The sequence below is a fragment of the Prinia subflava genome, chromosome 1 (assembly GCF_021018805.1).
Source record: "Prinia subflava isolate CZ2003 ecotype Zambia chromosome 1, Cam_Psub_1.2, whole genome shotgun sequence".
NCBI lineage: Eukaryota > Metazoa > Chordata > Aves > Passeriformes > Cisticolidae > Prinia > Prinia subflava.
The window spans coordinates 25,036,454-25,058,061 of record NC_086247.1 but is presented as its reverse complement, the minus strand read 5'-3'; the positions used below and the strand labels follow the sequence as shown (position 1 = coordinate 25,058,061).

The window sequence follows — 21,608 nt, the reverse complement described above, 5'->3', positions numbered from 1 at the left end:
GTGCTGGGTAGTTCTGCCTTAGATGTTGCTTGTGATTTATCTACAACAAAGTTAAATAGCTATGCTATTCCTTTCTGTCTTCTTACTGAGTTTTCCTTTAACATTTAGTATAGACTAAAGTAGAATTAGCAAGTGCGTAAAGGATTAAGCTGTAGTCAAATGATCAGCACTAGATCACCATCAGAAAGTTTCTGGTTTTCTCTAAACCTCTAAAAGAAAAGACAAAGTGTGAAGAACAGTTGGTTTTCAGGGTGTGTTATCACAATTACTCTTCTGTTGCTGGAAAAAAATATTTACAAGGGCAAAATGTTGGGAAAGGAAGTAGTGTGGTCCTGGTCTCAGTATTACCTTTTTAGAAATATTGGATAAAATGTACCAGCAAACTAAGTATTGCACACTGGAAGCCTTTTGTGTTGAGATTTGTGTGTTCATCTCATTTGAAATACAGGAAATTAGTTTGAACCTGCTCAGGGTCAAACTTTTTACTCCCTCTGCAAGATTCCTAAGTACTAGAACATAAAAACAAGAGGCAGACACATTTTCTGCTGTGTTCTGAGCTGAAGTCAACACTGCCAGTCTGGATTAGATGTGCTCAGAGAACATCAGCTGAATCAGATTACTCAGGAACACCTAAATTTTGAATTAATTTAGGCTGCTCACGTGAATGGCAGTGCTCTGGGGCACACGCTGAACAGAGCAACTTTGGACTGCCACGGTTCCTGAGGCTTTTCAGAGAGCCATACAAACCTCTTCATTAACACAGAATGTAAAAACTGCACTGTAATCTCACTTCATTATTGTGTCCAAATCTTAGTTAATCCTGTTTGACTGGATTGATCTAAGGATAAATGTATGAACTATGCCATTTGCTTAGGTATGGCATTAATAGGGACCATGTTAGAAGCAACAGAATTGTAACATCTTTTTCTGTTTGAATCACTAGATAATTGCTACATCCATTGCTTGCTACTATGCTAATATGGAATACATCTACGGGATAGAAGTTGTGGGAAATATTCCTAAAGGGTAATGTGGATTTTATTAGCTTGTGGCTTTTAAATATTTTTATTTCTGAGAACAGTGTCTGCAAAGGTCAAAGTAGTTTCTGAAACAAGAAATGGTAAAGTTCTATTTTGTTTGTTTCCTGTCCCCTTAGACACTCTCTCACAATTCAATCCCATGTTAACAAGCTATATGTGCACAGATATCATCACCAAAATGCATTTTTGTATATTTTCATAGCTTTTGATTGCTTTGGGGAATGAAAAGTAGATACTAAGTACTTGATGATGTATGACAGGAGGGCAGGTCACTCTTTACAAGATTATTGCAACCTGGTTTTTGAGAGTTGCTTTGTGTTATTGTAGCAGAAAGGATTTACAATGAGATAAGATTTATAGATTAAAACTCTTCATTCCTTTCCACCCATATAATAATTTTAGAAAATGTGGTTTCTGAGAAAATGTGCAAGATTAATTATGCTTAATCTAGAAAAGAACATTTTAACTATAGTTAAGGATACACTTTCCTCCATGACCTTGAAAAGAAGGAAAAAAACCCCAATATAATTAGCTACAAAGAGAAATTAGACTACTTGTCAGGAAAAATGTTCAAACTCTACAGGTTGGTATGGAAGAGCACAACTGTTGTGTAATCTCCTGCTTGGATATAGCAGGGTTTCCCTAAATTTCACAAAGTACGAGTCCAAGACAGAGTGAGTGGATGTGTGCCAGTTTGCACTGAAAGAAATAAAATAAGGAACATTTCTGAGAAAGAATATGGTTTTTAAGTACTTAGAGCATGCTATAAATCTGAAAATAGAACACGGCTAAGTGGGCCCCTTCTATGTGTAATGAATAAGTAAACTGCATTTGTGCAGTTTGAATCAGGAATTTATTTTCTATCTAACCTCATACGTGTAGTGCTGAAAAACAGAAGCAGAGCCTGGATAATTCCTGAACATTTTTAGGTGTTTGCCTGAAATATCTAACTGCCTTGTCAGTGGAGTGCATCAGAAACCATAAGAGCACAATTTGGTTTTCGGATGCTGTGATCTGTGCTCTGGAAAGACCAAAGTATTTTTGAAGAGTTCAGAGACAACCTGAGGTGGTTTGGTTCATAACTGGAGCAGTTGCACTGCAATCCCCATCAGATGGGATAAATGCCTGTACTGTCAGCAACCGACAGGAATACAAAATTTTTTAAAGATTTAACTTTACAGGAAAGCCAACTACATTAAAAAAGGAGAGTCTCTTTCAAAAGAGGAAAGTATTAAAAAAGGAGAGTTTCTTTTCTCTACAGTAGTCTCTTCTACTGAATATTACAAAATTAGTGAATGGTTGCTAATTTTATTTGTCAGTCATGGTGTTAATTGATCAACATCTCTTTATAATTTCTCAAATTGAAGTTTTCAGATTGAATACTCCATCTGAAACTGTTTCCTCTTTGACAAATTCTCTTCTGCTGTTCCCAACAGATCGATATCTTATTAATCTAACATATTGAAAAATGTCATCTTACAAGTAATACACAGATTAGCTGTTCCTGCAGAGATTTTTTGCACAGATATTCAAAGTAAATTGCAGATATATAGAGACCAAGTATGAAGTTTTGCAAAAATTACTGTCTTTATTTTTTATAGGTTGCCATCACCAAAAGCACCACCCATGAGAGTCCTGCCTGAAGTAGTCACTGAAGCTTTTGGAGTGGCCCTGGTTGGTTATGTAGCCTCACTAGCTCTTGCTCAAGGCTCTGCTAAAAAGTTTAAATACACTGTGGATGACAACCAGGTAAAGCTCTTTCTTCTTCTTGTCACTGAGCCTTGAAATCACCATCTGGGGAAAGTATTATAGATGAATGCCCAGTAGGAAAAGTTATGTTCCATATAGCACCCTGACACCTTCTAGTGTTTACAGTAACACCCAAATTTTTTCAAAGTATCTCCGCAGAATGCCCTCATTGGTGGAACTGCTCCTTTTGGGGAAGCTCATCCTTCAGGATAATCTTGTAATGCTTCAGTGCAGCATTTGGGTATTAATGCATTTTTCACTGTTCTAAAATGAGACAGCTTCTCCTCTGGCAGTTGAGCTCTTATAGACAAGCTATGATTTTAAATCAGCCACCAATTAATGAAACAAAGCAATTCTAAAACAAAACCAGGTAATTATAGCCCCAGGACTTGTCTGATGTTATAACAGGAAAATATTTACACTTAGGCAAACTAGAAGTCCTGAAATTAAGATTTATTTGTATCTAAGAAGCTGGGTGAGTTCAGAGAGTGCTGCCAAATTTACAGCCATAGGAGCTTTCTGTCCTTAGCTCCACTTTGCAGAGGAACATGGTTAAATAAAAGCGGGCCAGGGCCAGCTCTACACTACTACATTGCTTGTCATGGTGGGTGGGTAACTCCAAGCCATCAGGAAATCCATGGAGATGCTAATTCAAGCACTGTGGCAAGAAAGGCTCCATTTCAGATAACTGGCACTAGTAGTTGTGTGCTGAAAATGTTGCCTCCACCTTTATGTTAAGTAGTTTGGCATAAATGACATAGAGGGGAATGAAGAACAGTTGTTTTGCAGATGGAGGTCTGTTTGAACAGCCTATCTAGACAGGTTGGTCTTGCTACATCAGGTCCTGTCCTTTACAACTCATGTCACTGGAAAACACAGTGGGAACACTCTTGTCTGTTCAGGTCTCTAAAATATTTCTCTGAATACACTGGGCCATGAATGTCTGCTGATGCTTCAGAGCCATGTTTCTATGGAGCAGAGGGAGAATGCTTTGAGCTTAGTGCAGGTCAGACTCCAGGGTGCTTTGTTTCAAGGCACTCCATGGAACACAGCAACCTGTGTGTCTTCCTGCACCTTTGGAAGTCCTGTAGCTTACACAGCTTCATTGCTGAAGTCTTGGAAACTCTGTGTAGGTCTGCATCAAATGATGGAGCAAAAAAGCAAAACCTGCATGAGAAGAGAGCGGTGAGGTGGTGGGGCTGCACTGCCTTCAGGGGCCAAGGCGTAGTGCTTGGCACAAGGGCTTGTGGGTGTGTGAGGCTGCCAGGCGAGCTTTAAGGGGGTGCTGTTCTCTGCTGTGAAGACAAACTCATGAGCTGATGTTTTCCTGGCCGGGTACAGCACCATTTTCCTACACATTTTCCTTGGCAGATCAACTTGCTCCTTGAAGTCTGTGATGCTGGGTGGCCATGGTTAAACACTTAGAAAACGCTGTTCTTCTTAGGCTGCACATACAAAGTGTCTTCTCCACTTTTTCTTCTATGGATTTTTTTTCAGACACGTCTGCATTTTGACTGTGAACAAACACCAAATACATTCATGATGAAAGACAGCATTTATATAGTGTGGCTACCACACTTCACTTTCACTAAAACATGCTCTAAAGGAAGAGAAAGCAGTGGCTGTCTTTTTCCACTGAGCCATAAACCAGAAATGATCTGGACAGTTTCCAGACACCAGTACTTGGGGCTCTGGCCAGTTAAAAAGCAGACGTGGATCAAGATGTAAACAATTTGGTTGAACTTAATTTTCAAAATTAGCAATAGCATTTATTTTATGGACAAAATGTCCCTTCTGCTTTTCATGAATATGGTTCAACAGCTCTATCATTCAAATTAGTTCTGAGCTGTGAGATGATCTATTCTGTTGGGAAACCCTTTGTCATGTACCTGTGTGATTTTTTCCCTCAAAAATGCGTCCATCCCTTAGCATTGCTAATATTTACACAGGGGACTCTTTTGTTGGCAAGAGACATTGAAGTGACAGAACAATAGGAAAAAAACATCTTCTATTTAATGACTTTGCAGGAATTTTTGGCTCATGGCCTCAGCAACGTGATTCCTTCATTTTTCTTTTGCATACCAAGTGCTGCAGCGATGGGACGGACGGCACTTTTATACAGTACGGGCGCCAAAACACAGGTAAGAGTGAAGTACATCAGAGATTTAAAGCTGTGATACTGCCCACTGCAATTTGTACTGACTTATCTGTTGTATTTCTCTAGTCTCCCTTTTCCTCTGTCCTGGGAATGACTCTGCCCTGTCATTTTTAACAATCTGCATGAAATTGTATCTGATCAGTGATGTCTTCCTAGGAAAGATAATGGTTCCATTTGTTAATTTTTACCTGTTTCATTCAACATGAACTGTAAGGTCTATGGCAGCAAGGAAGTTAGGAGTTGTGTTTTCAGACTGCAGGAAACTACATAAAAGCCTTTTCAGTTTATGTGAATTTGTCAGCATTGTAACAAAAGTGCCCTCTAATGGTGTTTAATGGATTTAATGGATTTAATGGTACAGTCTAAACTGAAGTTGTAGGGAAAAAAATCACATTTCATTTATCTGACTTGATTTATGTTCTATCAGATTTCCAAAATAAAATAAAAGTAACCTTTAGAGCTGTTTGTTAAAAATACACAATCTCCCAGCTTCTGCCTTGTGACATGTTCTTTCTACTTGTCCTATCCCTCAGAGTACACTGAGCCCAGACATGACATTTAGATTTTTAAGGATGTTTGTTGCTATTTCCTACTGTAGGAAATGAAATCCACAAGTTGTTATTACAGTATCTCAGGAAAGAGGGGGCTGTAATTGCTGAGAATGATAACTGTGACCCAGTCAGCCTGTCATCTGTCCAAATTGTGCTTGTGAACAAGAGAGGTGGCAAACCACCTGGGGCACCCCCACAGCATTGCCTCTTCCTCTGAAACTCAAGGGCCCTCCAGTGGCAGCCAGCCACCTGCCATATCAATCCATGTCCTTTGGAGTTCCCTGCTGCTCTCCCAGGTAACGAGTGACAGGACAAGAGGAAACACCAACAAGCTGAGCCAGGGAAGGTTTAGATTAGATATCAGGAAATGTTTTTTCATCAAAAGGGTTGTAAAACATTGGAACAGACTGCTCAGAGTAATCGCAGAGTCACCATCCCAGGAAGTTTCCAAAAATTGTGGGAATATGGCACTTGAGGACACGGTTTAGTGGTGAACATGGTGGTGGTGCTGGGTTGATGGTTGGACTTGATGACCTTAAAGATATCTTCTAACCTTAACACTTCTATGATTCAGTGATTCTATTTTCAATTTGTAGCTGTTTCTCTTGCCTGTATAAAGGATGTTAGCTGCAAGAAAAAGGTTTATGAGGTACAAGACTAAATACAATCCATAGGTACTGTTCCTCCTCAACCATGTCTTACAATTATTTCTCATGCAGATGCCACAATATTAAGGAATTATACAGGGCTTTACTTCAATACTCTACATGTGAAATACTTGCTAATTAGCCTACAGAAAATGCTGAAGTCACTTAATCATAATGAATAATGTAACAAATAATAATCTTGAAAAGTATTTATATGCAAATATTTTAGCTACCACTTGGCTATTAGTTATTTGTTATATATTTCAGTTGAATTTGATGTCATACAATGTGCTGTCATCCTCACAGACCTTCTCTTCTGTAATCTGTTAATGTACTGACTACAATTTACAGCTGTCCTGCATCATGTTGTACTGGCTTTTGCATGGAAGATTTGAGGTAACCTGCAGACCTATAACCTGAAGGCATATGGGGTATTTTAGCACATTGGCTCTGGTGCATGTAGGAAAGAGGTTGTATAACCTCTGATAAAAGGTTATACAATACACAAAATGGAAAAAGAAACCACTATAATTTGATTTCAAGACCCCAAACACACAATAAAAATCTGCTTGGTTTATCTATTGGTTTCACAGTATAGCAGTGCCTGTGTCTAAAAGTGGAGAGTGTGGCTATGAGTTAGCAGTATGGCATAAAAATCTCTCCCATGCCTTTCTGGAAAGCAACACATTAGCTCAATGCTCTCCTTTTGTGGCTGTCCAGGCAGAATGAGGAGATGAGAAGATCATCACTTATAAATATTGGCCAGGACATAGGCAAAAAGAAGCCTTTCTTTAACATAGAGAGAAGTCAGTTTGGCATAGGGCATGGAAGAAATGCAAAGATCCTTTCAGGGGCACAGAGCAGCCCTTTTTTCTTAAATGGCTATACCTGGATTGCATTTTTGTCATTTGTTCCTCAGTGATATATTTTCCTGGGAGAAAACAGAAGTGAGGAACTCTATCATGGACTAGAAGTGTCCTTCAAATAGAATCAACACTTTTTTTCCTTGCTCTTCATGAAGGCAGAAAGAGGGAAAAGTTCCTTGTGACTTTAACAGCAGATTTTCTATCCCTTTTTATGTAAACACTCTGTCTATCCTTCTTGATGGTATTTTTAAGTACACCATGACTTTAATTTTCTAGTGTTTTAACAACTTGTCTGGTTTTGTTTTTAACAACTTGTCTCTTAAAATGAAACCTAATTATTTTAGTAGAGAAACATATTATCAATATAAAAATAAAGTGAGCATCTGTCTACTTATCGTCAAAAACCTTCTGTGAATCTGAACTGTATATTTATAAGACAGAAGTACTCAGTGAGCACTAAGAGCAGAATAGGACAGTGCAATTTTACTGTAATTTTCCATCAGATTAATACCATAAATACTGTGAAGAAATACATAATTATTAGACCTTTAATTTTTCTGAATTTATATTACTTGTATTATTTATAATCTTTAATATTTTAAAAAAATGTATTTACATTTCTTAAGTAAATACACCGATATTAACATGAAATTGTTAGTGGTTTCTCATTTAACAATAGATTTTTTTTAGTGTTAATCCAAACAAAAGAAGTTAGACATCTTCTCTCATGGAAAAAATGACAGCATATATAATTCTTGCTTAGGGCTATGACAGATCTGTTATTTAGTACAACATAGGGTGCATGGCTATAATAAGTTGCAGAATGACAGTGTGTGCTGACAAACTTCTGGGATGAGATATTGCACACACACTTTCCATTTAGTGCCCAAGTGTGTAAGTGATGCTCTGATCTGTGTCAGTGTGCTGGCAGCAGGGTCAAGCATAGATGTTGAGATCTCTCACTATGTTCTCACTGTAGTTGATTAAAGGTAATAATCAGAGATTAAAATTGAAATTTTAGGCATCTGTAATCCACAGATACATTAATAGCTAACACTTTCAACATCTGATTCTTGTCTTTGTCTACCATATTTTATAATTGATTCTTTTCACTATTTCTTTTGTTGTTTTTGTTGTTAGACTGAATGATCTGCAATTCTTGTTTATTGTTTTAGGTGGCTTGCCTCATCTCTTGTGTATTAATTCTTGTGGTGATCTACACAATTGGACCTCTGCTGTATTGGCTTCCTATGGTATGGTACTTATCCTTTTTAAAGATTAAGATGTCAAACATTTTCTAATGACAGTTTCTTTCAGGGAAAGAAATCCTTTACAACAGCTTTAAACCTTTACAAGCAGCCTTTAAAACAGCTCTATTTAATTTCAGTGGTCAAAAGAATAGTAAGGACAAGACAAATCTCAAAATCATAAAATACAGGGGTGACAGCACAAGATATATAGATTTTAAACATATATAGTTACATATATAGGCTATCATGTAAGCATATAGAAGTGAATTTCGCTTCTATTTACTTTTGGCATGTAGTTTATGAAAAATATACACTCAGGTTGCTGTGGATTTATAAATTGACAAAGTGTGGTAGCAATTAATGAAGATTCATGATATTTCTCCAGATATGTATATGATATACAACTTTGCTTTTCAAATTAATTTGACACAGATTATTTAAATAGTGATATAAGCTTAATCACAAAAAGATTTTGAAGTATTCTGATATCTCTGTCATATATCTATGAAAGACTCTATACATATATGCTAAGACTCTTTCAAGCAGTGTGACATCTTTTCACTATATCTAGCTTTTGGTATTACAAATTAATAGTTAATTTTAACTAGAGGCATGTCAAAGCTGCTAAATACAGCTCCAAAATTATCCACAATCCTGCCACGTATGTACATGAAGTTTTAACTCAACTATGTTTTAAAATTGCTTTGTGCTATTGTTTACATAGTGTCATAAAAGTTCTCACTTTTCAAACATAGATCCTTTTATAGCTTATTTTAACCATGCAAAGTAAGGACACTTGAAGAAGGGTGTGCAATATGTCCTGGGTTTTTTGCCATACTTCCTCCCTACTTTCATTTGTTTTTTTATGGATTATATGTAAATTTTGACTGGTGTCCTGTAGCTTTTTTCCCCCATAATGTAAAAATACATTTTGGTTTTTGCTTTCTTGATAATATATTTCTCTTCTATATGCTTTTTCAGCCCATCTATGCACTGTAAGTGCATCAGTTTGTATTCTGTTATTTTTGGCTGTAGATGATTTCTTCATCCATCTCCTCCTCCTTCCTGAGCCAAAGAACTAAACTTTTTTTTTTTTTTTTGCTTCAAAATCAATGGACTTTTGCCCTAAAGGCCTCCTCTAGGGAAAGGAAAGGAAGTGAGAAAGGGGAATTACAATTCTTCACTGCATAGAAATTTAGTGATGATTTGCTTTTGAGTCCTTCAGATTGTAGCAGAATGTATTTGGTTTGGTGATGCATGGAAGAGTCTTGGATAGTCCTGAGCTTTCTGTTGTTTTTCTCACAATTAAGTAGCCTGTAGATAGCCTTCACAAAAAAAAAAAAAAAAAAAAAAAAAAAAAGAGGAGGGGATAGGAGGGTTGTTGCTGTTAGCATTTGTTACAAGGATACCTGTTTATCCCATTTTCTAAACACCTACCAGGTTTTTTTATCATTTAATTATGATATTGACTGCTAAATTAAAGAAAACTCTGCAAATGGCATTTGTGTTTATTCTTTGCAGTGTGTGTTAGCAAGCATTATCGTTGTGGGCTTGAAGGGGATGCTAATGCAGTTCCGTGACTTAAAAAAATATTGGAATGTGGATAAAATAGACTGGGTAAGTAAAACTTCATCTAAGGAGGTTTTCCTGAGACCATTTGGCAAACATCTGTTAACTAAACTTTAACAGTTCTGTGGTCCTAGAAGAAATAAGGGCAAGATATTACTAGTAGTACTTTTTGTGTACTATCAGCTCAGAATAGCAGCATCGGTAATATCAGTTGTATTAAAAATAACATTTTAAAAAATTATAAAGAATCAAACATTATGCTAGAGGTGTGCATAGAAACAGATAAAGTTAATGTGAGCAAATATGTGTCTAATTTTTATGTCTTTTCTCTCTGTTAAACATGCTTTTGCTCCTGTAGCATTATTGAAGAGATTTTGGTATTGTCGTCCTCTGGGAATAGGGAATGACCACATAGGTCAAACAGAACTGGAAACACTAGTGATGCAGAAAGATAAATATTGAGGGGTGCTGTAGGTAAATTGCTTTAACTCTTTCAGATTTTGCTGAGTATCTATGGTTTGAACATAGAGAAAGATTCTGCACTATGAGAGAAGGAATACAAAGTAGATAGGTGAAAAGAGACATAGTATGAAAATCTAGTTTAATGCAAAGTCTAAATAGTCTGACAGGATTTGCACAGAATTCCTAGCAAATAGTAAAGATGAATCCATGTGTAAGAAGACTCCTGGATTTGTCTTTTGTGGGAGATTTTGAGTGTAATGACCAATTAGTGGAACCAAAATTTCTATGCACTTACATAAATACATACATGCTGACATCTGTATGTTTGAGTTAACAATATTCAGAAAGGTATTTTGGCCACATAGTCCTTTTCTGTGGCGGGAAATATAGGTAATTGGACTTAATATCAGAATTTTTTGAAATCACTTTTTTGACTGAGCATTCTGCAGCAGTAATTGTTAAGTCTAGACAGAACAAAACTTTTTTTTTTAATAGAGTACTGGATTTCAGTAGGGAAAACAGAGCTGAGTAAACAACATCACTGACTGTGAGATTTTTCACACTTGGTTGCAGAAAACTAGAGGTTCAAAAAACTTGGGTTTGTGGGTTTCTTTTGTGTTATCCAGAAGAAAAGATCTGTCTTTCCTGAAATCTTTTCTTCTGCAAGCAGTAAAATTCTGAAAATATTTTCTCTTGTTTTGTATTTGATCTTCAGCTTGACCCATATTGGCAGTGACAGAAATGATGGGTGATGTGGATCATGAATTACTTTGTGAACAATGGACTTAAAAACATTAAGTTATGAGAGAGAGATATATCTTCTGCATCAGTTCATTGAGATAATAAGTAGTTACATTTTCCAGCAGGATATTCTGGAATCTCACTAGATTTGACATGTCTTCACAGATAGACTAACCTGACTGATTTTTGCTTTTCTGGTTTTGGCAGAAAAGGTTGTGTGAGTAGTTAGGTATTACATCTCTGACATCTGTCATCATTTCTAAGAGATAAAACAAGGGAGTTTGCTGGGTTCATCTTTTTAACTAAACATACTTGAACAATGATTTATCTTCAAGTACTTTTACTGTCAGTCCTTAGCTTGACAGGATAAATCATCTTGCCTGAAATAGCATAGTTTAAAGTAAGACTATAAACATTGATCTTGCATTGCTGCCTGCTCTGAGGAGCCCCACCAAGCCCAGTGATCTGTGTAACTCCACTGGTGTTATTTTGACCTGAAAGGATTCACCCCAGTAATTGACAGAACACTGGAAATGAATAATTCCATCACCCAGGTTATCCAAAGTGTTTTGAAGATAGAAACCCTAAGAAAAACATTTGGAAATAATTAGCAGTTGTCCTTTCTGGAACTGATTCTTTGAAGGGTGTGTGTCATGTAGCATTGAAGTCAGGTTTGTTTGGTTATAGGTCTGGCAAATGATAGTGCATGGGGATGGAATATTATGGAGCTTGTTACCTTGTTCCTTCACACTTTTTAAAGCATCTCATTAAACACAAACAGGATGAATAATACTTATTTGTTGATTAGTTCTCTATAAACATAATCCTTTTAATTGTAGAAGGTACAGTATTGTTCAGGGGTTGGAGTTGAGGAAATTCATTGTTTCCTTCCATCACAGGATATTCTGTGTTTTTATGAAATCTCTTCCTTCAGTCATGGGTGGCTTTTTCTTTCAAGTTTAAATCCCGTGTCTTAAATCACATTTGATTATTTTTCAACTATTACCTCACTGTCCTTATTCCAGAGGTCTCTTTCCTGCCATTCATAGCATCCATATGAACTTCAAATGTCTCCTGCTTCAGTTAAGGTCTTCTGTCAGTCCCTACACTTTGGCTGGATGACTTCAACAATCTCAGATTAATAATTGCACCATTCCACTATATATGTTATATGCATAACTGAGAGTGATTTATCTTGATCTTTTTTTCTGCTTTGTCTTGAGAAGAGCCAGGTAGCTAATTTGGCCTTGTCTGTAAATATATCTCACTTCTCAGGTCCTCAGGTCAAAAGATGATTTCCTTGTCCTTTCTGTAAGCCTAATTTCTTACACAGGCCAACTCGACTAACTTGCTGTTTTTGTTCTCCAGCTTGACAGTGCTGGTGATACTAGTGATACTTTCCTAGTATTACTAAAAAGGCCAGAGAAGTTCTTGTTAACTCCTGATTTTAAGGCTCAGCATCACAGATAAGCTGCCTTTTAAGACAGGCAAAAACAACAGCCTGGAAATGGACTGCTGAAAAAAAAAAAAGTTCTCTTTGCTCTTAACAGTTGTACTTGAAAGTAACCCAAGATGGGGGAAAATACTTCAGAAGGTGATGTTCTAAGTGAAAAATTATAACAGAATAAGGATAATTTTCACGAGTTAGTTATATAACAGAGATTTGAGAAGTTCAGCAATGAAATACTCTGGCATTTACAGAGAAAAAAATGTTTTAAAGTTGCACATATATCTTGACCAGAAAATGATCACAGCTGAGACAAAGCCAGGTTGCATGCCTGACTTTTAAAGCTGGAAGAATGGCAAGTATTTATGGTAAAAATTAAACATTCCAAACATGGTGTTTTGATGATAGGCAGTTATGGATGCATGAACTGAAATTGTATGCAAAAATATTAATATTAAAGGATGTAAGGAATGGTACTAATTCAGCAATTAAAGTAGATCCAAGAATGAGGGTCTCATTTTCGACAAGTATCCTCCAAGATCTTGCCATTGTGAATTTCTGAGACATGTATCCAACACCCTGTCAATCTATTTTGTCAAAATATTTAGAGAGGACCTATAAAGAGTCTTCCTTGAAATCTGGAGCTCATTAGTGTATTTTCTTGGGGTTTTTTTCGAACTTATTCAGATATTATCCTCAGGAGGAAGGTGGCATTTTAATTTGTTCATCACACATAGGTCCTGATTCATGAGAGGGCTCTGAGATCTCTCAGGGCTCTGCTATGTAAACAATTTTCTACAACGTAGGAAACCATGTCTTCTGTGAGAATAATTTTACATCAACGACTTTATCTTATGACATCCTAGGGAGATTTTCTATTTTTCATGCATTAGTGAATATGCTAGTGTGAGCTATATTACTTGTGCTGTAGTTGGTCTCAGTGGGGTGGGAAGGAATTTGTAAATGCTTAATCCATTGAAAGCATGATTACCATATAAATTATTTTTAAAGAGTAGTATTTCTATCAGTCCCTCTGTTTCCAGGGCTGTTTGCAAACAAATTCCATCTCAACCATTGTGTATGGAATGCCTGTGAAAATTATATCAAAGAACTACCACACCAGTTTATTATCATAGGATCATTTAGGTTGGAAAAGACCTTTAAAGACCATCTAGTCCAACTGTTAACCCAACACTGCCAGGTCTACCCCTAAACCATGTCCCTTAGAGCAGTTCCTGCTCTATGGCTGTGGTGGGCTTCACTTGAATCCCAAGTTTTGATGAAGGGTGTGCTGAGGATCAATGCACACATTTGTCATTTGTCTGCAGAAGGATTTGGGAGCATGGCCCTGTCACTCAGTTCTTAGAGCCAGAGCCTCCTCCAGGATTCCAGCATCTTCTGCTGAGACAGTTCCTGAATGAACAAGGACTTCAATGGGATTCTTCTGGCTATATGCTGGAGAGCCTCTATTTAAGCAACTCATCACAGCCTCACATTACAGATAGCACAGAACTGGTCACTTGAGTCGTATTCATCTCTTCCTCCATTAAGCAACAGTATAACCAGGTAGGAGTTAGATGGACTGCATCCTAAATTTTCTTCATTCTGATAACCCAATCCATTGCTCATGGTAGGAAATTAGACAGCTGTGTTGCAGATAGTTACATGTGAGGAGCGCTACCCATTCAGGCAATAGCTGATCATCTCCTCAGTTTGCAGTGAAACAGGGAAGTGCAGAATCTGGTTTCGAATTGGTACAGAAACATTTATTATCACCATACCTTAGTGTTGCATTGTTTAGCCCTAGGTTCAGAAAGTATTCTGCAACTTATTTATATGATTTTATTTTCCTACCAAGTGCTGATTTTAGACTGTCATCAATTGTGGATCATTAGACCCTATGAAATGGAAAGTCTAGATGGAAGCAGCTGCTATACACAGTCACTGTACTTCTCAGTAGTTCTGATAGTTTCTGATAATATACAGGAGTTGACATAAATCCATTTCCTCTGCTTGTTTCTTTCCCCCTCTTTAGAGTTTTTCTTGAAATCACTACAGTACTTTGAAAGTGGATTTTGTTTTGATTTTTGATATTAACATGTGCCTATAATACATAATTGCTAAGATTTGAAGAGTGATTAAATTCTCTCTGTCCTGGATTATGCAATAACCATACTGAAGTCAGCTTCCAAGGAAAGCTTTGATATTCTTATGACTTCTTTGTTGAACTTTGCAATAACCCATGAATTAAAAAAGTTTATCAGATCAATGTAACTTCTTTCTACAAGTTTGATGCTACCCTAATTAAAGAAGAACTAATTCCAGGCCAATACAAAGCACTGAAAGAGTGATTGATTAATGAGAGTATGATTGTTTTGACTTAGCCTCTACAACAATGGCAGTCTCTGATTACAGTTAAGATGCAAGATACTAGGCTGCTAGAGAGGCACTTAACTAGCTTTCTCAGTAGTCAGCAGTACTTAAGCATTTCTGGCTTTGATTCTTCCTATGCATACTTTGTGTTGCATTTTTATGCTTTCTGTTTTCTTCTGAGACATAAGAATCTTGCAGGTCTGCAGCGGTGATTTAATTAGATGTGATGAGGTTCAGGTCTGCAGCTGAACTGGATTGCACTGGAGTGGATTCAGGTGTTGTCAAGGGTTCGGCCTTATTAAGAAAGTCTAATTCTTGATCTCACTGATTTCCAGGTTTTTAGTAGTTCTGTTAGCCTTTTCACATCCAGGTGAGCTTCTTTATAAAGTATATTTGATTTATAAATCTTAGAATTACTTTCTTATTTGTTAATCAGAACTCTCTACCTGTTGCTCATAAAAGCGGTCTTTGCAAATATTTGCACAACAATTTATATAAGATGTCATGTAATATGACATAATAAAATAATTATTAAATAATTAATTAAAAATAAAATACAACTAGTGATTGAGGACAGTTTCAGAGGAGGAACTACCTCCTTACCTAGCAGCCCTCCTGCTGAAGAAACTGAGAAGCCTTTTGCAGTAGTCAGGAATCTTGAAGATGAGGGAGGAAAAGGTTTCTCGACAGTCACGTAACACTCTGTCCTTTGTGAAGCACAAGCTAGTATGGTGTGACTTACATTTTATAATTCCTGAAATAACAGTTCTGAAATCTGCTCAAGTAAAATTCCTGTGGCTGGGCTGAAAGTATTCTATTGTCTCTGGCTTTCGTGAGTTAAGTGAAAGCATCAGAAAAGATAATCTTAACACTGATTGTGCCATTGTAATGTGATCTGTTATTCTGCAAACATGAACAAGCAGCACTGTAATTCTTGAAATGGGCACCTGTGGGGATCAGTATCCAGAGGAGTGAAAATACTTTCCATTTCTTTAACACCTTTTATATAAAGATTAGATGGCAGTCTTTGCTTAAGGCTCCCTCAAGGAAAGAAAGATGTGCTTTACTGTACCAATTAGGTTGGTATAAGAAATCAAGTAATTTGTACTTTTCTTTTAATTGTAAAATCTGTATGTCTCTTAGCTGTACACATTATGGTATGGAAAGAAAAGCAATAATTTCTAGTAAGAAAAAAGTTATGGAAAAATTGAAATGTGAAAGTTTTTAATGTTTTTTTAAATTTTCATTTTAAAGTGACTTTAGTTTCAGATATGCTTCTGAGTGTTTTTTAAAATTGCATTTAAAATGAATCCAAAGGTTTAGTTATCAAATATTGAGAGATGGGGAAGTAATATGAAATCTTACCATTTCCATTGGAAGGAATTAATTCCCCAGTAATTTTTATTTGTCATAGAGTTGTTTTAGTCAGCTATACTCTAATAAATGCCACTTTTAATCAGCCTCCTTGCAAATGATAATTCCCACTTATATGATTAGTGGGAGAAAAGCTCTCTGTATGTGACCTCATTAGGGCACCTCATTGTGTGAAAGGAAAGGAGGATTTAAAATCTATGCAGTTAAGAAGGTGACAAGAATTTGCAATGTGAAAAATAAAATATATGTTTTCCAAAACAACTGAGTTTATTCTTACTTAAGCTGTTAGCACAAGTACAAATGCTATTTTAAGTAACCCTGGAAGGAACCTCTGTGAGCACTGGGATGAGCTGTGCCATGCTGCATGTGGTCTCCCATGGAGAAGCATTACTTTAATTGCTAATTCAGTCTTCAGTATTTGCCAGTTCAAAGATCCAAATGTTCACATCTGAGAAACTATCTTAGTTTTAAAAATCTTTATTTCTGATTCATAAAGTGCACATTGCTATAAAATTTGAAACTAATCACTTCTTTTTTCTCCCCTCCTTAAAGAGCATATGGGTTAGCACCTATGTGTTTACAATATGCTTTGCTGCTAATGTGGGACTGTTGTACGGCGTTGTCTGCACTATAGTAATCGTGATCTTCCGCTTTCCCAGGTAAGAAACAATTTGAAACAACTGAACAACTGAAATGTTCTACTAGCACTTCATTATGTATTCGTTCTGCCTATTGCTTCACAGTCAGGAGAGACAGAAGGTATACTAAATTTAACAGCTAAACTTCAGTTTTTTAGTTGATGAAAATTGCAAGATAAGACAATTCAAAAGGAAAAGTCACATCTGTCCATTTACCATAGACTAAGGAATTTCTAAAACATTTTATAAAATGGCATTATTTTGTGATTTCTCTTATAACACATCTGTATGATTCATTATGTGAAGGTAGCATAAAATCAACAGGAAGATTAATAATAGTTTTTTCCATTAGATATTTATTTGCTCTTTAGGGAAAAAGCATGCCTGCCAAGCTTTAGTAACTAAGAGCCTTTATAAACTCCCAGGTACTATGTTGCACAGGAGTTGCTAGTTGACAATGGTACTGTTGGAACCCTGCTAATATAGATTAATGAAACATAACTGTACAACTATTCTAATGTCTAACAAAAAATATAACTTTTGTGTATGACTTAGAAAAGTCAGCACAAATAAACTAGAGCAATTAGAAGGTTTTGGGTTTTGGGTTTTTTTGGTCTTTTTTTTGGTTTTGTTTTTGGTTTTTTTTTGTTTTGTTTTGTTTTTTTGTTTTTTGGTGTTTTTTTTTTTGGTTTTTTTTTTTTAATATAATTCAGTTGCTACTTTGAATCATGAGTAAAGGGAAATATAGCTGAGGTTCATGATTGATTTGTGTTACAGAATTAATTCACAGCTCACCAGTCCTGGAAATGACTTGCTGCTTGCATGCAGTTGTTTGCATGAACACTGAATCCCACTGAAATTAAGCACAATATAGACAGCTTGATTAAATGCTTGTTAAAGTTAATGGTGTTAGACATTTGTGCACAGCTCTAGTCTCATAGAATTAGTTGCAGAACCAGCAGGAAAATCGTTCAAAATTTCAAGGCAGTTAAAATTTATGGGAGACAGCTTCTGCGTGAATCAACCAGTACTTTTGTGACAAGATTGTGCTACTCAGCAAACTAAAATTTTGGTAAATTCTGGTAGTAAAGCAAAAGGCAAGTTTTCATGTTGTTTTTGAGCCTGGATGTTAGAGGTTTTCCGACAGCAGGATGGGAAGGATATTTAACACAAAAGAGCCTTATCTAGTGGAGACCTCAGTCTGAACCTGCACTTATTAGTGTTAATAAGACTCTTCCCAGTGATCTCTGTGCTCTTCAGTGAAGCTGCACATGATTGTCCATACCATCTAAAGGTACTGAACAAGGCAGCAGCCTTAAAACTGGTACAGCACAGATGGAGTTAACAAGAAAATGTGTAATAAGCCATGCAGTCATGAGCAAAAGTATTAGCAGAAGTGAAGCAAGGAAAATACCATAGATTATTTATCCTAAAGTTTCTGTTCCGATGTCAGAGTACTGGATGTGGTATATGTTATCTATCAGAATGTATTAAAACCAGCAGCAGCTACAGCTTCATTTATGCAAAGATGAGAGAAGAGCTGATGTTTGCAAGGCTTATTTATGTGGCCCCAGTACCTGCAAATACTCCTTGTATATTGGTGCATCTGTCTCAGAGGATAGATAGTTCCACAGTTAAATGTTTTCCTGTAAATAACATGTTGAATCAGAAGGTCCTAAGCTGAGCTCCCTTTCCAAGGCAACTTTCTCTTTTCACTGTGTAGAGAGCATAGGAATACTGGCCCTTTCCAGTAAGCCCCCATTTTGATAGCTAGAGTGCAATGTTCTGCTTCATCATATAAAGATGTGTCAATTTCAATGACAAATAAAATATCTTTGTTTTTAATGACCTACAGATATTCTGCATATTTATTTTCCCTTTCCTTACAATATGATTTTGCAGGTAAAAAATATTAATTAATAACTTCTTTACTTTTGAAGCTATAGATTACATATGAGCTACCTTGACTTAAAAGTAGCTCTCTGGCCAGAAAATTAAAATTAAAATTTTCTTCACAAGAGAATTTAATTATTCATGTTTTCAAAGTGATTTGATAATTCTAAAATGAGCTTCTTTTCACTTTTTAAGAGGATGATTATCAGAAAAGATAAGGTCTGTAATTACAAAAATACTCACAGATTGTATTGTTGTACCTTTAAACTGCTATGCTGTAGTTTGGGGTGTGTGTCTTTTTGTTTCTGCTCAAGGCTACTAATGATTTACTATACAATTTATTTATATACATATATATTGATTACAGAGCAAAGACATTGAATTTGAAAAACGTGAAAGAGGTGGAATATAAATACAAAGCAGAAGATAATTGTGTAAGTTAATTTATTTTTTAACTTTTTGTTTCTGTGTGTGTTTCACTAATTCAGATTTGTTTTCTCTAGTTAGTTACCAGACTGTAATCAGGGAGTCAAGGGAATGGTTTTACGATATGACCTTGAAATCAAAAGCCAGGATAATATAATAACAACAAAACTAGTTGTCCATCAGAAACTGGAATATTTTCATGGTTCTGCTGCTTGTCTGCAAAGTGAAGTTAGGCAAGTCCTCTTAGATCTATCTTAGTTTATTTGTCATTTTTAGTTTATAAATTGCTCTTTCTCAAACTTTCCTAATTCCTAAATTTAAGGAAATATCTTGCCAGGAATGGCAAGGGCAATCTGAGCAGACAATAGCAGTCTCTGTATTATTATCACTTTTCCTAAAAGCCCTTTGATATTTTCGTCATCCTCAATCTCTTTTGAGAAACCATTTCTGTCACCAACTCCTTGTGACCAGACTGTCCCAGAGAACACCACAAGGCAGGGCTAAGAGGGGCAGCACCACAAAATTGTCACAGACTGCTTCACAAATCTCATCACCCTGTGCACAGGAAAAATGGATGGAAGAATCTCTCCCAAAGACTGTGCCTTTAAAATTCGGTTTCTTACAAACTTAAATCAACCAGTCTTTTGGTTATTTTCATTGCAATTATCGTCAAAGTTGCTTTTTGCTCAGGTCTATGCTAAGAAGAGAAGGGTAATGACCTAGCGAGGTGAACTCCCTCCTCGAATATGAAATGGTAGGTCAGCAGCCAAGAGAGAAGTAGAACCATGTGTCCTTTCAGCACAGAGCCCCATCACCAGGACATCCTCCCTTCTCCACTGTGGCAGTTCCTACGTCCTTTTTCCTTTCCTAGTGTTGAGGAAGGGTCTCCTGTATCAGTAAACTACATGCTCAGCAGGTATTGCTTCACCATTAAGCAGATCTTCTTTACCGAATTTATTATTTCTGGAAAATATCTTCCATCAGAGCTATCTTGGGCTAAAAGTCTGAACTTCCAAGGGCTCAAGGCCATTTACTGTTTTGGCATGTTGAGCAATGTTGGAATGTAAGAGGTACATAAGAATGGGGAGGACTCTGAAATGTGAATTAAAAACACTGTTGTTGAGGCTGCCTATTAGATCGCTTTTCATTCTTAATAAAAGTGTTGGGGTAACTTTCTGAGAGATGGGTAACCAAAATTTGATTTGCCTGACGTTTTTCATATCGGTTCACTTTGTGCAAATACCTATACATTTTTTTTAAAGGTTACTGCTCCCCTGCTTTTTTTCCCCACTAATTCAGTAAGATTAATGCCAGTAACCTAGTAATAACAAACTAGTGTCTGCAGACAGTGAGGAAAATAACCTTACATTAGAGATGCAAATTGCTCAAGAGCTTATTACACAAAACAAAGAAGGAAAATATGCCTTTAATTGAATTTAGAGTCACTGGGTTGCAGCAGGCATTTAGGGTAATTTTTAATGTATGAATGTTAAGACTGATCCAAGTTTCCCTGGTAAATAACAGATTAGACACAAACAACAGGACTTTTAAACACGAAAATATGCAAGCTTAATGATCTACCCTGCCATTAAGGTCTGTGGATTTATAGGGGTTATTTCATCAATAAGAGAAAAGACACTTTAATGTGGAAAAAATCAAAGGGTATTTAGAAGCTTATGTGAAACACATTTCATCCCAGGCGTTCACTGGCACTGAACTCATACCCGAGCACAGCCAGTGCTGTGCAGAGCGCACAGGGCAATCACCCGGGGCCTTCTAAGTGGTGGCAGGGACAGACACGTGAGATAAATTTCCTGCTTTCTTAGCAAGGACACAACAAAGAGGAAATTCATTTTTCTACAAACAGTTTTTGTTAACAAAGAATCAAACGAGAGCCAGCAATAACTGGCTGGTCAAATTTAGGCACAATTGGCCTTGTCTATTCTGGACAAAAACTATACTTAAGTCTGCTATCTGTTTGATCTGGCCTTATGATTTGATCCTTTCAAGTTTTGTACCTTGTATTTATGGAAGCTTGATTATCACAGGATTTGATCTTTGCACATCAGTCTTCCTTTTTTTCTCAGCTTTTATATTCTACTTTGCCATGGCACTGAAGTGTCCATGTGTCTCCACTCCAAGCTGTGTATAGCATCATTTGTGTGGGAATCTGTGGGATCTCAGAGCATTTCTCCATTCAAGCATATGCCATCTTCTGTTTTGCCATTATTTTAGAGGTCTATTCCACACAAATTGAGACACTTTAACTGCCTAAAAGCTGAGCTTTGCCACTTTTCTGACTGTGGCATGTTGCTGATGTGGTATTTACTGCAATCACATTCATAGGTAAATTGCGCCATCCCTACACATAGTCTGGGGTTCTTTGCCTCAGTTTGGGCTGTTTGAAATGTTTCCTTTATTTCA

At 36.5% G+C, this 21,608-nt stretch overlaps 1 protein-coding gene across 2 annotated transcripts in view; it reads left to right on the top strand.

The window, feature by feature from the left end:
• The window catches only part of SLC26A7 (solute carrier family 26 member 7), an 81,520-nt gene that overhangs the window by 44,669 nt on the left and 15,243 nt on the right, over positions 1-21,608 (top strand). For both annotated transcript variants that reach the window (XM_063391339.1, XM_063391333.1), the window contains exons 7-13: positions 944-1,026; positions 2,642-2,789; positions 4,817-4,930; positions 8,187-8,264; positions 9,783-9,878; positions 16,780-16,886; positions 19,126-19,192. In XM_063391339.1, the coding sequence (XP_063247409.1) occupies positions 944-1,026; positions 2,642-2,789; positions 4,817-4,930; positions 8,187-8,264; positions 9,783-9,878; positions 16,780-16,886; positions 19,126-19,192 (693 nt within the window). The remainder of the gene's footprint in view (positions 1-943; positions 1,027-2,641; positions 2,790-4,816; positions 4,931-8,186; positions 8,265-9,782; positions 9,879-16,779; positions 16,887-19,125; positions 19,193-21,608) is intronic.